Source organism: Primulina huaijiensis, chromosome 2 (assembly GCF_012295235.1).
Source record: "Primulina huaijiensis isolate GDHJ02 chromosome 2, ASM1229523v2, whole genome shotgun sequence".
NCBI lineage: Eukaryota > Viridiplantae > Streptophyta > Magnoliopsida > Lamiales > Gesneriaceae > Primulina > Primulina huaijiensis.
Window position 1 is genome coordinate 5,452,697 of NC_133307.1, and position 16,783 is coordinate 5,469,479.

The 16,783-nt window shown below is 33.6% G+C and overlaps 1 protein-coding gene across 2 annotated transcripts; it reads right to left on the bottom strand.

The window, feature by feature from the left end:
- Positions 1–612: 612 nt before the first annotated feature.
- LOC140965697 (kinesin-like protein KIN-4C) lies at positions 613–10,652 on the bottom strand. 2 transcript variants are annotated; one of them, XM_073425853.1, is made up of 27 exons: positions 10,543–10,652; positions 10,319–10,459; positions 10,038–10,184; positions 9,785–9,937; positions 9,453–9,703; positions 9,062–9,231; positions 8,602–8,726; positions 7,901–7,937; positions 7,663–7,754; positions 7,401–7,517; positions 6,950–7,150; positions 6,679–6,865; positions 6,378–6,478; positions 5,987–6,085; positions 5,769–5,882; positions 5,581–5,697; positions 5,420–5,500; positions 5,114–5,185; positions 4,952–5,042; positions 4,823–4,857; positions 4,591–4,676; positions 3,931–3,999; positions 3,580–3,807; positions 3,355–3,490; positions 2,084–2,182; positions 1,330–1,890; positions 613–1,174 (listed from the first exon to the last, which is right to left on the bottom strand). In XM_073425853.1, the coding sequence occupies exons 2-27, from the start codon at positions 10,436–10,438 to the stop codon at positions 857–859; spliced, it is 3,807 nt and encodes a 1,268-aa protein (XP_073281954.1). In that variant the 5' UTR covers positions 10,439–10,459; positions 10,543–10,652; the 3' UTR covers positions 613–856. The 2 variants fall into 2 exon arrangements, with proteins under 2 accessions (XP_073281954.1, XP_073281947.1); XM_073425846.1 differs by having other exon boundaries at positions 10,319–10,652.
- Between the last annotated feature and the right edge of the window lie 6,131 nt (positions 10,653–16,783).

The window sequence follows — 16,783 nt, forward strand, 5'->3', positions numbered from 1 at the left end:
TGTTATCGTACATTTCGAAAATAATAATTGTAAAAGATCTTTTAGATTTCTTAAAACAATTTTTGAAATTTTAAGTCATCAAGACAGATAGTGAGGTTATGTTTGCTCTTTTGGGTCATTTAAGGCTACTAAATAAGTTAGAAATAAATTCACATATTTGTTGAGCAATATTATGATTGAATGATTAATTTTAAATGATCTTACTCGATTTTTTATTTATAATTTTAATCAACTACGAAAACATAATGCAATACAATATCCAAAATTATAATAAGTGATTCCCATTTATTAAAAAAAATGACTGCTTTTATGTTTTATTACATAAAAGAGAATGAAAGATAATTTTTTAAAATATACACAATTTTATTTTAATTAGAAAACTTAAAATATTACAACATCAATCATTAAACAGTCAATCTAACATAAAAATTCATTCAAATTTCATATTCCAAATAAAATTTTATTAATTGATATCATTCATACATTTCCACGCACATAAAAAAAATAAACACATTTTAAAAAACGCATATCACTTGACAACATAATGAACAATTGTCATTGATAATGTCAAAAACCAGGAAGAATGACTGATGATAAAGTAAACCAATAAACTTGAGAGACAAAAGTTGAATAAACTAGTTCAAAGCATGTACTGGCTCACATTCCAGACGATACAAATTACAGCATCTTAAACCATATCTCAAGGTGTTCCTACAAATTCCCTCATTTGTCGACAGGAAAAAGATGCACCAACTACAAGGCTACAAGGCTTGTGATTTCGTGAATCCATGAAACACCAAAAATTAGAAGATTGGTCGAAGACTCCAAGTATCATAAAATTATTAGGTACCACAGCTTACAGTGCATCATTTTCTTTACCATTCTTTGTTCTTCCCTGCTGACTTGGACTTCCAATAGTTGAAGGGTAACTGTCTTTATCAACCGATTCGTTTACTTGATCCAAGTTCCTCTCCTTCAAAAGATTGGTATTTGTCAAAGTCGAGCGCATTGCTCTTGGTAACTTCAATGGGATATCAATTTCATCATTATTTTTTGGTTGCATTGGCGCTTCAACATTCTGTGCTAGGGATGTAGGAGGTGGAGCAGGGACAAGTTGAATAAGGGATTTACGCCATTTTTTCCTGTTCATGGGTTTTGATGCCCCAGATATTGCCTGAAAGTTAAGAGGGGAAACTCAACAACTTGACATGGTTTGATATATAATTAGAACTTAATGCCAGCAACTTCAAAACGATGGTATTATACCATTTGACAACAAAAGTCAAATTAATATAATTTTTTTAACTATGTAACTTGAAGACTACTTACTATGTTGTTGCCGATGTCGGATAATGGCTTCCTAGTATGGCCTCCATCTTTCATGTTGGCCGGCTTCTGAGATAAAGCATTCTGAAGTAGCCTTGCACCTTGAGAAGCAAGGCTATGATTTTGTTCCGCATCATCTGTCCCAGAAATATGTCCGGCAGATTCAAGAAATTCAGTTTGAACTGAGTCCTTTGCATAAACTTCTTCCCTGTTGCTACATCTGGTGGGTTCACAACTGCACGACATGTTACAATTGCCCCTCGCAGCACGACACTCACATCTAGATGTTTTGCAGAAAGAACCTTTGGTACAAGAGCAACAAACTTGCTCTGTTGAGCTCACGGGATTCTTTTCTTCTAAATCCATGGAAGTTTCTAAAGGATTGTCTTTTTTCGAATTTCTCTTGTTAGCTTGTCGTCGTTTTCTCTTTGCACACTCCCACACACTGTCATCATCTGTAAACAGATCAGAAGCCTCTGGTTCATATTCATCAGATGTATCCATGTCTTCCAACAACTCATGTCTGTTCAATCCACTATCAAATACCATGGAGCTCCGGAATCCCTTGGAATCAATGCCAAATAAAAATGAGAGGTAAATTGTAAGAAAAGATTAAGTTAAATACTCCAATGTTTTTCAAAAAAGAGGAGCTTCAACAATTCTTGATAAAGCAAAATACTATGTAACGAAATTATAAAGTAAAAAATATTGTTGTTGGATTATGGTTGCAAGGGTATTGATGCCAACAAGACCATACCTTGGGCCGCAAATCATACACATGACCTTTGCAAATATTAGTCAGACTTGTTTCAAAGTTCATCGTCTTTTCTATGGAGTGTCTCTTCCAAGCCAATTTCTGTCGGAAGTATTTTAATTACTGACATTTAGCATCATCATAATTTTAAGTTTGGAGGCAATAAAATCACAAATGAAATGAAACTAAGATAAAAATAATAATAATAATAAAAAGATCAATCAAGAATTACAATTATTAAAATCATCTCCCACTTAACACAATTTTTTGAACCAAAACGGAACTTCTACATCAAACTCAATTTCATCCCTATTCTTAAAAAAAATGTCCCCAAAATTATCTACTTCAAATCACATTAAAATATAAAGATTTTATAAGTTACCGTTTTATTTACATTAATTCTTTTATTTCATCCAAATCTAATTATAAAGTTATTAATATATTCATTTATTATTTTAATGTTTAGTTTATTTAAATAATTAATCAAGTCATATAATAAATTAAACAGTATCCGTAAATAAATCAATAAAGTGACAACAAAACTTAATAAAGTAACTTTAAATACAATTCATGTAATGATAGATTTTAATTGAAATACATTTAATTATCTTATTTTTAATAAGTTTGTATATCAGTACAACAAAAATATTTAATTCCACATAAAAATATTATATAAAAATTAATCAATACTGAATTAAAACTCTGTATATTAATTGAATAATTAAAATTTTCTAAAACTATAATGTGAATTAATATTATTTTCAAATTAATTATAATGATTCAAATTTGGGGAAAAAAAAGAAAAGAAAGAAAGATCACTAACACAATTATTTGTACATGTTTTTGTAGGCACGTATTGTCCCAACCAGGCACATCCCTTATGTTAGAAATGTCATATTAGACATCATTCAATATTGTACAATAATATAGAACACGAATATTTCCAAAAAAATTAGGATGTAAAACGGGAAAGATACAGTTTTTCTGACATAATCGAAGATTCATAATATATATCACATTGTTAATGGATTAAACTACAACATTTTAACATCAAAACTAATTTTCAAATATAAAGATTATATTTATTCTTTTCACGAAAACCATTTAAAAATTAAAAAATAATCGTCGTGTTATATGTTACAGTGTTAATATGACGCCAATTTATGATTTATATTAATGCACTTCCCAATAAATTAGCATATGTTCGATGAATAGCATTATATATGAGGTGTTGGCTGGTGAAATAAAATCAATTCTTTCATAATATGAGTTACCATTAAATTCTCCTGGCGTGCGAATTCAACCTTTGTTAATTCCAACTGCCTGATCAAATTGACTATTTTTTCCTTCATATCTTTGATCTCCGTATCCTTCTCACTGCAATCAACTTCCATGTCTCTCAGCTGGCATCTGTTCAGCATAGGTAGAATGTCATCCATTAAGGAAACATGGATGTTTTGGTTTTCTAGACTTGTTCCATCACTTAAAGGGCCAATTACCTGGAGGACGATGCCAAGTTAAAAAGATAATTCATAATATTCTTAGCTTCCACCAGCGAACGAATTTGGTTCCACCTTCCTCTACCACTAAATGCTCGCCCACACTCCTCTGCTTCTGATAATTGAGATGCCATGGAAACAAGAGTGCTTGAAGAAGTAGCAAGCATATTCTCAAGAGCAAAAATTCTAGAATTTCGAGCACCCGGAGACATTGTCTGAGGGCATTCACTGCAATAGAAAGTTAGAAACAATCAAATGCTTTAGTGAAAATCCCCCCGCACTTGATGCAATTTCTTCATATAAAAAAATTATAGCGGTCAACCAAAAATATTTAAGGCGAGGAAATTCAACCTTAAATTCGTCTTCTCAATCAATGCTTCTTCCTTCAGTCTTGCCACTTCTTCAGCCATTTTTGCCCTCCTATATATATATAATATATATATATACACACACACACATATACACACATGTATATCAAGAACAAATTCAAAATAAAATAAAAGAGATGCACAATTTATAAAACGTGGGAAAATGGTGACAAAAATTAAACGGGGTGGACCAAAATACAATTGGTTTGATAAAAAGTAAACACTGCATCACCTAGGATTTAATTGAAATATGAAAGATAGCCACAAAAGAACGAAATTGTTCCACATAATACCACAAAAAGGTATTTATGTCCATGCATTTATTGGTTGCATCTTATTCAAACACAGTTTAGGGATAATGTTCCTCGTATAACATGGAAATGAATGATTTATTTGATTACGGTTATACGGTATGCAACATAAGATGCATTCTACATTTGGAATATGTCTAGCATTGCATGGCATATAAGCCATTTCCATTGGCACACTCCCACAGATGGCATATGTCAAGAGGAACTTCATTAACAACATACTTTCACTAGTTCTCTCTCCAAACCATGTAATATGAATATTTACAATGATGAAGCATGATAAAAATTATACAAAATAAAAGAACCATTCCAAAATGAGTTGCTAGACTTACTCTTGCATTTGTCGCTCATACTCTGATCGAACTTCATGTACTCGAACAGTAACCTCAAGTTCATGTTCAATCGCTTGTACTAATGCCTTAAACAAAAAACAATGAATGTGGAATTAGACTAAAGTGAAGATAGATCCATGAACAAGGAAACGAGTGTAATATGTGAAGAATTATTTAATCAATGACGACGACAAACATCGAGCAAACTCTTCCTGTGAAGATAGATAGGTACCTGAATCCCAGAACCATTCTTATTATTTATTGCACCTACAAATATTAAAATGTATCAGATAATTCAAGATAACAAAAAGCATAAGCATTACAAATTACACATGGCAATACTACTTTAAAATAATTTAACCTGGGAATTCCCGTGATGCTTTACGAGAATCCACCAAATCTTTAAGGCGCTTGGTAGCCATAGCAGCTTCTTCAGTCTTTCGTTGCAACACCTGAAAACCCACACTTAGTGTGGTCTCTCCGATATGATCACTACCAAGTTTGTGTGTTGTCAAAAAATTACCAATTTTTGTCTTTGGTTGAGTGCCAACAGCTTGTGCATCTCATATTCATTCCTCCTTCCTTCTTTCTTTAACTACAAAAAAGACATCCCAAGTTACAAGTTAAGTTACGTGAAGAATTGGTAGCCTTTTAAGATGATAATGTTATGCAGCAAAGCATAAGCGGGTTTGGCACATATAGACTTGTCATGCTGTCATTAGTCAGAATGCAATTAACCTATTGAGTAAAATGCTAGAAAAAGAAAGCTGAAGTAATTCAATTTGAAAATTCGAGAATCTTAGAAAACTAAAATGAAGTAGAGAAGTACCTGAAGTACTTCCTTTTCACGAGTAGCTTTCCACTGTCTAAATTGTTCCGATTCTTGCTTTATCTTTTGTTGTAATTGAACCTTCAAATGACGAGGAGCATAAGTGAAAAAAAAATGACTACTAATTTTGTATACAAGAGTGACACATAGCAAAGCAGAACCTTTTGCGTCTTTATCCTCTGAATCTCATCCAACAACCTTTTGGCAGCCTCGTCGCTTTTTTGTTTTTGTCTCAGCAGTTGAGCTTGGGCATCCTGTTTTTTCTTCAACTCGGCAACCTAAAGGAAAAGTGGAGTCATCCACAAAAATTATATACATAAATATAAACATGTTTTTCAAGATTATTTACCTGTGTCTCAAGTATGTTGAGCTTTTGAAGATATTCTTCCTTCAACTTTTGAGCACTGTCGCCAGAATTGGATGAGATGTCCGAGAGATTCTGTCTCAAACCTTCAATCTCTTTCTACAATACACAATGGTATTTGAAAGTACATGTTTCATTCACAGCTTAATTTAAGTAATACACGCTTTCATAAAAAAAAAAGTAATAGATGCAGAAAGTAATACCTGTAAGGCCCTCTTTTCAAGTTCCAAATCATTAACTTTTTTCTCATAATGCAGCTTAAGAACTGAGGTATCAGTGCCCGTAAAACGCTTCATTTCAGCCTTAAAAAAAGAGTGGATTAGAGTCTAATAATGTTTGCAAGTGTGTACAAGACACAGATGAAATTTCAGATTTCTAAAAATGATCAGAAGTGATAAATTGGTACAAAAGCTCCAACAATTATCATCTACTTATTTCCATAATGGAAGTACATTAGATTATACGGAATTATTTTGGAGATTACCATTTGTTGATCATGTTCATGTTATTTGTTAATATCTTCTTAAGTATAGGGGTTCCAATAAACCTAAACACTCAAATTTGGATGCTGAAAAATTCCAAAACAATGTCTACCTCCTTTTCTTCAAGTCTCTTGTCCAATTCCTTGAGCTCCGTATCCAATTTTTGTTGAAGAGAAGAATAATCAATCTCCTTTTGTGCAACTTCTGCCCCACCTGCATGAATTGTATGGAGAACACATTTTATCCGCATGAAATGGGTTATTTTGTCTAAATATCAGTTGGTCGAACCAAGTTAGTATTCTTAGCATTTACATAAATATATTGTATTAGTGTCACTTGTTCAAACCATGGAGAAGATGTCAAAACAAAGCCACCAAAAATTTTGAATGTCTCAACAATTTATAATAGCTTACCATCTTTTTCAACATTTTGTAAATCAGAATCAAAAAGGCATGAATAACTTCCGTGAGTCCCATCATCTTCCAAAGAAAGATACTCATGATTATCACCGCGTCTTGAACCGTCTAAAATTTGCAATCGTAGCAACTGTCCCTCAAGTTCTTGAATTTTAGTGACGTAGCTTTTGATCATATCAAAGTCCTGCAAGATGAAAGAATTGAACACTTCTCAATTTCAGAAATCGTAACATAAAAGAAATGACAGTACATAACATTAAAATCAAACCTTATCTGATTTAGTGTTGGTATCATCCAAAAGTTTTCCATTTTGTTGAGCTGATTCAATTTTCAAAACAAGTATATCCCTTTCTGCCTGAGCATCAATAGCACGCTGCAACAAATTCTCATAACCAATTCGACAGTCCTGAAGTTCCTCCTGTAGAGCTGTTTTACTTGCCTCAAGTAATGATATTTTATGCTTAAGAATCTGTAGACCCAGCAAATGGAGTAAAAATCAAGAGTCAAAACTACAACTACTACTGTGGGATGATCATGTTAAGATTATATATATGTAGAACAAAACTTCATAGACAAACATATCAATTAGACTTAGATATCTAAGAGGCGGGGAAATCAAAGTTAGTCCTTTTTTATGGTGGAGTGGTGCCCCCTTGATAATGACACATAGGGTTCATGCATGGGACACATTAATCATAGAATAAGAATCTCTGTTGTACTTTAATTTCTTCTGATGGTGCGGTGGTGCCGCCTTGAAAGTAAAGCAACTCTGCCTGCAACTGTTCAATTTGATTTCGCATCATTTGCGTTTGAGCTGCCATTGGATCACGATTGATCTACAAGTTTACAGAAACAAAAGGAGTACCATGGCATATAAGTCTTATCATGTGATGATGAAAAATCTATTTTGATAAATGGACTACAATGGAATACATGGGCGATCTATTCTAACGAAAAGCTAACATCAATGATGAAGCTTACGATTGCTTTATTTTGAATGTTACGAGCCCGATTCGCATATTTTAAAGTGTTGATTGTCTCCTCTGCATTCGTGTCAGCTGGGCTTACACAAGCTATAACATTTAAAAAAAAAAACTGTTATAACAATCTGAAAATTCACAAAATGTTATATTATTAATTACATAGTGTGGCCATCATAATTTAGTAAGCACATAGAGAGATATATACACACGAGAGAGAGACCATATGAAGAGCATACCAATCATTATTGTTTTACTATTTCCACCGAGAGAATCCTGCAAAGCTCGAAAAACTATTCAGTATCATAATCAAGTTTATGGAAATAAAATAAAGGGGAACTTTATCAAAAAAATACAAGCCCGCCACAAATTTTGACTAACAAATAAAATAAAATAAATTACAGAAGATCAACTTTCAGCAGCATTAGTGCAAATTGGAATCGAATTAACATAAGAAACTCACACTACGCCATTTTCATTTGAAAGGTGGAGATCTTCAGGTAGATTTATATCATTAATACCAGTTCTGCTTTAAATCCATTCAACCTATTTCTACTACTATTGTTTTGTATGTGAGAACCTTCTATGTTTTTGGCTTCTCCGCATCATTCAGCCATGTATCCCTGATAAAAGAATCAGCTAAATATCCTCGATGTTTTGTTTGATCAAGGTAATAAAGTTAAAGTAGCCCGGAAATCTAACCTCATAAAATGCAAATATGTGTTTTCATCATTGCCTAACAGAACTTAGGGTAATGATTTAGCTAAAGCTGATAATTGTTTACTCAATGATAATAAATGTACATTACAACATTTGACATTCTAAGTTGAGGACTATAGCAAGACCACAACATATTTTGTGCATGACAATAAAATACTTGTGCAAGTATCTTTTCCCATTATAACAGGAAAACATCCAGAAATAGCGAATACATCCTTGCCTGTAATATACGAGTTAACTTGCTATCACGGTAAGGTACATGGCATCCTTCTTTTCGTTTCTTGTCATCACCTAAAGCACTGATGACATTGCCTAGAGCCAACAACCCCTTGTTGATGTGAATTCCTAATCATTGACAAACATATAATATAAATTTGAAACATCAAAATTAAAAGAATTAAGAAAAAGTTTTAGATAAAAAAATTCATTATCTGAACAAGAAGAATGTCGAAGGGTGAACAATACAAAACAAATATGAAAGGAATAATCTTATGCGATACAAACCCCTCTTTTTGGGAAACCATCCACATAATACACTGAAATGCACAAATCTTAACCCCCACATCATTTATTGTTCAAGGAAAAAAGAACATTAATAAACATAATACAAAAAAAATAATAATAAGAGAACTAATTATCATACAGAATTGAAAACTCTTCCCCTCAAAATGAAGCACTACCTTCTCGCAATCGTGTACCATCTGCACCTGTCCTCTTCGCACGCTCGGAGCCCGCAAGGTCTACTAAATGAAGCTTGGCAATCAAAATTTCATCACCAATATCATCTCCACTTGAAGATCGAGCTATTTTCTTTTGTTCCATGGAAATTGTGAAAATTGCATGTGATCGACTAGCAAAAAGTAGGTGTATGAGAAGGATTTTATATAAATTGTTCTATAAGTTCAAACAACAAAACTCGAACACTGCAAGTGCCATCAATTTTACAGGTTGATTCCAAGCACTTCATTTCCCTTCAGATTTCCTAAAAATGAAAAAAGTGCGTATATGTGTGGCATGGTGACAGAACAATTTGTTTTCTTAACAAAAATGTTCCCAAAAAAATTAGAGTACCTTGATTGACTATTCATGTTTGTGCTCCCAGTGGCACGGCATAATGAACCCTGCAACAGGTAAGAAGCCATCTCTTCCTTTGTCCTCACCTCTGCCTCTGTAACACCAGCCAGTGTGATCCCTCCACTCACAGTCTCTCTAATTTGAATAGGAACTCTTGCTGGACCCACGGTCTTTGCCATGTATGGTGTCTCAACTTTTGAAAAAGCCGGAGTCGGATCAAGTAAGTCAAATACTTCTTCCTTAAAAATCTGTAAGATTAAACTCAAAAAGTTACCAACTCCAGACGCAAAACATAATATTTATGATACACCCAATTTATAATCTTATACCTCAATAAAGGATACCCTAACCAAAAACTCGGTACACTCCTTCATGCTTTCCATTTTTCTAAAAATTGTATCCATCACATTAGGAATAACCCCAGCTTGGTGTCCTTCGCCATTATAATTGGTGCCCATTGTGTAGGTCTTCCCCGACCCAGTCTAGCAACATAGAATAGAAGATAACATTGTTATGAAATTAATTGTTTTTAACTGAATATCACAAATAACTCAATTGAAACTACGCGTGTGAATAAGCTACCTGACCATAGGCAAGTACAGTGCCATTGTAGCCACTAAACAGCGCATCGACCAGCGGCGCTACACATTCATCATATATGCAAGAAGATGGACTTCCCTTGCTACCAAATAAATGATCAAATGTGAAGGCATGCGATCCAATTTGCACCTTTTTGCACATAAAATTGAGCAGAAAACTCAGTTATAAATCAAATCAATGTAGCACAACGACTGCACATATGAAATGAATAACATGTCCAGATTTTTCCATGTATAGATCAGTGTAATCAACCAGTTCAATACCTGCTTCTGGGCCGGATAGACTGTGATGCAGTCTGTGCATCCCATTAGTAGCTCCGGAGTAACTAGCGGTCGTATATTCACAGAAACCCTCACACTCTGCGATGAATCGCCGTTCTCCATCACAATTACTTATCCAGAAACCTGAAGCCCGAATTCAGAATCAAATTACAAACAGAAGAATGGGGGATCCAGAATTTGGAAGTATTCAGGTGAGTGAAAGTTACCACCGGTGGAGAGAGAATGCGCAGCGATGGGTGGCGGAGAGGCGGAGATTGGATTTGAAATTCGATGGGGAGAGAAATGAAAAGAAGAAACGGTTTGAATTTGAGGAAATGCCGCCCCAGGTCCGAAAATTCAAATGGAACGATTTTTTATTTATTATTATTATTATATTATTTATATTTATCTTTAATTAGTTGGCCTATTTTCCAAAAAAAAATAGTGGGCCTACAGTAATAAATTTTATTTTTTAAATAAATAAATTTGATTATTTTCTAACGTATAATTTGGATTTTGGCCGCCTGTTTCTTAATTTTTTTATACTTCATTAAAAATATATTTATCAAGAGCGTACAAGTTTGTTCTTTTTCATTCTTGAGAAACCTCAATTTTTTTCAATAACTTTAAGAAATCCTTAACCTCGGCTAACATTTTAGACATAGTGCCCTTGAATGATTCTGTAACGGCCCTCGTTATGATCATGACACGCATGCAATTTGATTCCTTTCACATCTCTCTCTTTTTTCAGAAAAATTGTTATTATCCATCAAAGATGTAGAATATCAATCTTTATTTCGAGGTCTTAGATCAATTACTCAAAAAACTATCAAGATATTATATTTTCCATCACTTGAAGTAAGATTCATTTTTTTAATATAAGAATATATTTGATTTTGACATTAATATTAGATGGAGTATTCATAATTGAACCGAAGCTATAAACAAATAAAACATCCTCACATAAATATCCACATGTGCATAATAATAAATTTAAATAAAGCTAAATGTTCATCTCAAGATATCGGACACTTCATTAATATTCTATCTTTCGACGAAATTTTAATTTGTAAGTGATACATTGATGTAGTATTCAAATATTGATAATAAGAACATGTCAAACCATAAATCTTCATTTCAGTCGATTTACTATTAACATGTAAAATCGAATAATCCTCAAGTATTTATTATCACAAGTGCATGTGTACTTATATTAAATAATAACCTTATTTTGAACCGATTAATTATCAACATAAGTTACATGCACAAAACCGTTGATTTCTTTGTAGAACGGTTTGTCTTGGAGCTGGATATCTATTTATTGTATTAAAAGAAACTCGATTATTTCTGGATAAATTTCTTGAACAAATTTTTCAAATATTTCTGGTATTTCAATAAACTTATTTCTAATAAACAATTATGAGTTGTGTGTATTAGATGGAGCATATGAAATTTGATAGGCGATAGAATATGGTTTATTACCATCTTTCATCAACCTCTTTTATTTGAAATTTTGATACAATGTTAAAGCTTGGCTGAAATCTCGATCTGCCAGGTTGTAGGTAATGTTGGTCCCACGTGCGGTAATTTGATATGATAAATATGAAAATAAAGAATAAATTGGGCACCGAGATTTACATGAAAAATCCCTAAAAATTATTAGGGTAAAAAACCACAGGCAAGATGAAAAGAATTCCACTATAATATTTTACGATGTACAACCACTCACTGTGTTTTCAAAGAGAACACGCACTCTCTTAATACATGAGAACAAACATCTCACAAATATTATAGAACTAAGCACTTAAATGCTATAGAATGAGAGAAAACTCGAAGAAAGAATGATTTCAGAATGAGGAGATGGAGCTCTATTTATAGAACCCCTTGTCCATGTTCTTCTGAATTATTAGTCAAACAACCCATGTTTTTGCCACAAAGATTATCAAATAGAGTCTACCACTTTTGGCCTCACCTATTGCCGACAGGTAATTGTTGGTTAAATTACTCATACAATTTTTCCTGCTCATAGATTCCTTGAGATTGTTCCTAGTATTAAATCTTGAAGATTGCTCATTCGTTAATCGCATATAGCAATGTCAATAGTTGAATCTGTTCCTTCTTCAATTCCTATAATTCAAGTATTCTCTTCTACTAAATCAGCACCACCAATTCCAACACAACCTGTTTCCATTGTTCCATCAAGGCTAGATCTTCATCCCATGTTCTCTTTGTCCCAAAACCTAAGGGCTTTGTTATTCGTGATCCTTTGTCTAAAACCACCGATCAGGGTTGAAACGCCCAAATGGTTATGGCCAAAGTAGAAAATTATATTTGATTCTATTTCTGAAGAAAATGTCAAGGAAAAAATTATGAAATCATCCATGCAAATCCATATTGACATTCACATGGAAGAAATCGATGTTTTTGTTGATCACGAGATCACCTATTATGACTGTGTAAAATTTCGTACGATAACAAGGCTTGTTGTTTTTTAGAAGAATAAGAAGAAGTTGAGGAAAGCAGTAAAGCTCGAGCCATGGTGTTCTCTCGGGAGAGGACATATGTTGTTGCTACCGCCATGCCAGAAGTGCATATATCTTGGAAATTTTGGAAGTTTCTAAGCTAAGCGAGACTCTGACTACTCTCAAAGCCAACTAATTACTAGAGTCTGGTCCTCTTTCATGATGTCGCAGTTATATAACAACTCAACAATGATCTCTCTACTTTGGTCATGAGTGTGTCTATAATGGAAACGAAGTTTACTGTAAGAGCTTCTGAAAAGAATCGACCTCAAGTTGATTTCAATGTAAATTCAGTTGAGGAAAGTGCAAGATCTTCTCCAAGAGACACTACATCTAATACTATTGCAACCTTCCTCGATTTTTGTTGCTCAACCTAAGCATTCCTCCTCTCTCCTCTCATCTCGAGATTTAGTTATTTCCAATGTTGATGATGTCATGAATTCCATTGCTCAAGTGACTATCTCCACTGATCATATAATTGTTGATCCTCCACAGGATCAAGCCATTGGTGAGCAGGTTTCAGCTTCACCTCCTCTGTCTTTAGACGACCTCATTTAGGTTGAAACTCCACTTCCAGATACTATTGATGTGCCCGTTATTCCAGTATTTTCTCCTCCTCAATCATCTGGAGAAGTGTCTGCTACTGAAAATGTTATGAATGAAGAAATTCCAAGTACTTTTCATGTTCAAGCTTTGGTTGTTCATTCAGTAGTTCCTCAGCCCAATACTTGATTTACACTGATTTTTGCTGATGTTTGTCCCTCTTCTGACCCCATATTTATTCATCTGGATGACATAGCACAAGCACAAGCTGCTAGCATTCAGGCTATGCGAGAACGGACGACAGAAATGAAAATCTATCTCCTAAATTTCATGATATCTCTCCCGTCAAGTCCAAATTAGAAGATATTGAAGCCTTGGGGACGTCACTTGAATTGCTGATCAAATACACCAATTATGGTGTCACTGACAACCAAGCAAGTTTGGAACTTTAAAAAAAATAGAATCATATATCAGGTTGAGCATATCAGAATGATCTTCTTATCCTTCAAAAATCTTTTGTTCTTCTTAGAGGAAATTAATGGAATCTCATGCTTCTATTTTGGGTAAACAGAATGTGCTTGTTGCAAGTCAGAATTTAATTTCCGACAAGATTGATCATCTAAAGGCTTCTTTCATCTCTCAGTTTTATGAACTTTTTTGTTTATCAAAGAGGTTGAAGCCAAAAAATGGAAGAGAGACCACCAAAAAGATCAAATTCCAGAGAATGATGAGACATCCATCCAAACCTAGAAGGAAATTATTTTTAAATGCATTATATCCATTTGAGTTTTGATGGTTTATAAAATGAATCATTCGGATATTTTCAGTTGTTGAGTTTTTGTATCACCAAAAAAGAGGAAATTGTTAAGAAATTATAAGTTTTGGTGATGTGTCCTAAATAATTGACCAAAATCAGAAACATTAAAATTCATCACGCCAAGCAAATTCAATAGCTCATTAGTTCAGCAGACCCTTCACTGAACTTAAACAATAACCTTTATTGATTTTCTACTTGGTATCGATTTATGCTACAACCATTTATGATATCGAATTTGTTCTCTTAATTGATGAACAAGTTATTTCAGCAAATCCATTGTTCAGAGAATGTTCAGATTATTATTCTGAAAGAAAAATATTTTGGTCGTTGATTGTCACTGTCATAAGCATTTATTGTTGCTTAGTATCTTTGGAACAAGACGAATGACACGTGGCATCTTATACAAATTCAATTATGGTCATAATACAACTTATTTATAGCCGCTAAAATTGAACATTGGAGATCATCTATAAAAGGTCATTGTTATCTTCATCAAACTTTCTAGACACTTATTTGATCAACTATCTGTCATTCATTCAGAGCTCTGCTCAAAATATTTTGAAGAACACACATAGAGCTATATCAAATTTTTTTAGAGATCAATATGTTCCGATTCATATTCACTTATATTTCAGTACATTTTAACATTTGAGTAAGTTGTTGTAACTAACAAAAAAATTTCTGTCCAGAGGTCTGTATAAATTTTGTGAAGTTGTTGCTAAGAGTTTCAATAGTCAGTGTTTATGTCCCACTGAAGTGAGTATTTACAGAACCTGTAAAAACCAAAGTGTTTTAGTGAATACCTTTTGGAAACAGAATAAGAGAAAAGTATAAGAATTTTGACATTCGAACTTCTAGAAACAATTTTTGTGTATTTTATTTTATGATCTACTATTTTTCATCATGTTCACAAAGTTCTAATGGACTTATTCTGCATTGATTTATTCAGTTGTGCACTGAACTTTGAATGTCAAGATACAGCTTCAGCTGTTAACACTAGTTGAGGTTTTCATCAGTTAGAACTAGAAGAAAATTTATGAGGTGTTTAGAAAACTAGAAGAAGATTTGTGATGTGTTTAATTATCTTCTGTCTAAGCAAACCAACCGATCTTAAATAGAGTGAAATAGAGTACCTTGTTATACCTCTTCATACTATATCATCCATGCATCACTATATATTCAAGGTGTTTAATTTTTTTCTAAGGTGTTTTATTTTTTGTTTCTTGAAATAACGCATCACAAACACTGTTAACTATATTTGTTTTACCATCGTGCACTTTCAAAATATTCAATATGAAACTATTTTTAATTCAATTAGATAAGTAATTCGCCACTAACACAAACTGTTGTCATGTGCAAAACACTCGGTTTTTACTAGTAAATTTAAAGATACACAGAATTTTTTCGAAAGCATGTTTATCCATGAATTTCAGTGCTTGGGATTATGTAATGGACATAAGTGGCATACTGTGAAGTTCGTAAAATGGCCTATATTTCTTTGGACGTGATACATTGCTGCAGATAAAAAAAAAAATTTAAGACCGTGTTGATAAATATTGGTTGGAAAAGGCAATTCACTTGGATCCTTCACAATCCTGATATTGGAACGATTTCAACAAAAAGGACGAAAACGGATAGTTGGAAGTATATGCACAAACACATATATACGGGATAAAAAAAACAAACCGCTCCATAATAATTTCTAAAAATGATAGGCAGATATATAAACGATTAAAAACGACGCCCCTATAATAATTACATGATGGAAGAGACCTAACGGTGGAACAAACCACGGAGCAAAGAAGCAGAAGATGACGATAAAGTTCGCTATGCGCGGATACAAATTATCAATTCGTCATGGACATAATAATCTATGTAGATGTATAAAGCTCGGTCTATCGAGAAGCTTTTAGTTGTGTCCTAAGATTCACTAGGATCATGAACTAGCATAGAACCCCATCAAATGCCATTGGTAGCCTAAGCAGTTTCTATCTTAAATGACCAAAATTGCAGCAAATTACCCCAAATGAGTCACAAACGTAGGTCCTTCGATAGATCACATTTTAGTTTCTCAGCTTGGTTGGGATGGGAAACCGTCATTCTTTTTGCAGCATGAAACTCACACGCTTTTGAAAGTGATGCACCATCAACATTATCGGTTAATGATATAGGTGTGTCAAGTGTAAGAAGATATGCCTGATCGGTGGAATTCACAATTCGATATCGGCCGAAATGCTCTGTAGCATTCACTGTGCCACAAGGAGCAGGAGGGCCATAAGGTAAGATTTCGAGAGATGATGTACCATTACCTTGTATTTGATTTGTTTCTTCATAAAATTCTGGTAAATTCTTCAAAAGCAAGGAGCCTTCATTTTGTTCACTAATCCCTACTAGACTACAAGACTCTGATGTATCAACCAATTCTCCTGACACCGAGGTAAAGCGAACAGTTGAGCAATCAATATTTCTGGATAATATACATTTCGGCCGATCTAGTTCATCATAAGATCCAACAGCTTCGAAAGATTGGCATTTTTCATCAGCAACTACTTCTGATACATCATCAAAGTTACCGCTTGATGGTGC

What these genes read in the sequence shown, in the direction of transcription:
- LOC140965697 (XM_073425853.1), bottom strand. Translation starts at nt 10,438, where the DNA reads ATGGAGAACGGCGATTCATCGCAGAGTGTGAGGGTTTCTGTGAATATA. An exon ending in AGTTAACTCGTATATTACAG is followed by an intron (nt 7,938 to 8,601) that starts GCAAGGATGTAT and finishes CGAGCTTTGCAG; the next exon opens with GATTCTCTCGGTGGAAATAG. An exon ending in TGTATGATTTGCGGCCCAAG is followed by an intron (nt 1,891 to 2,083) that starts GTATGGTCTTGT and finishes ATTGATTCCAAG; the next exon opens with GGATTCCGGAGCTCCATGGT.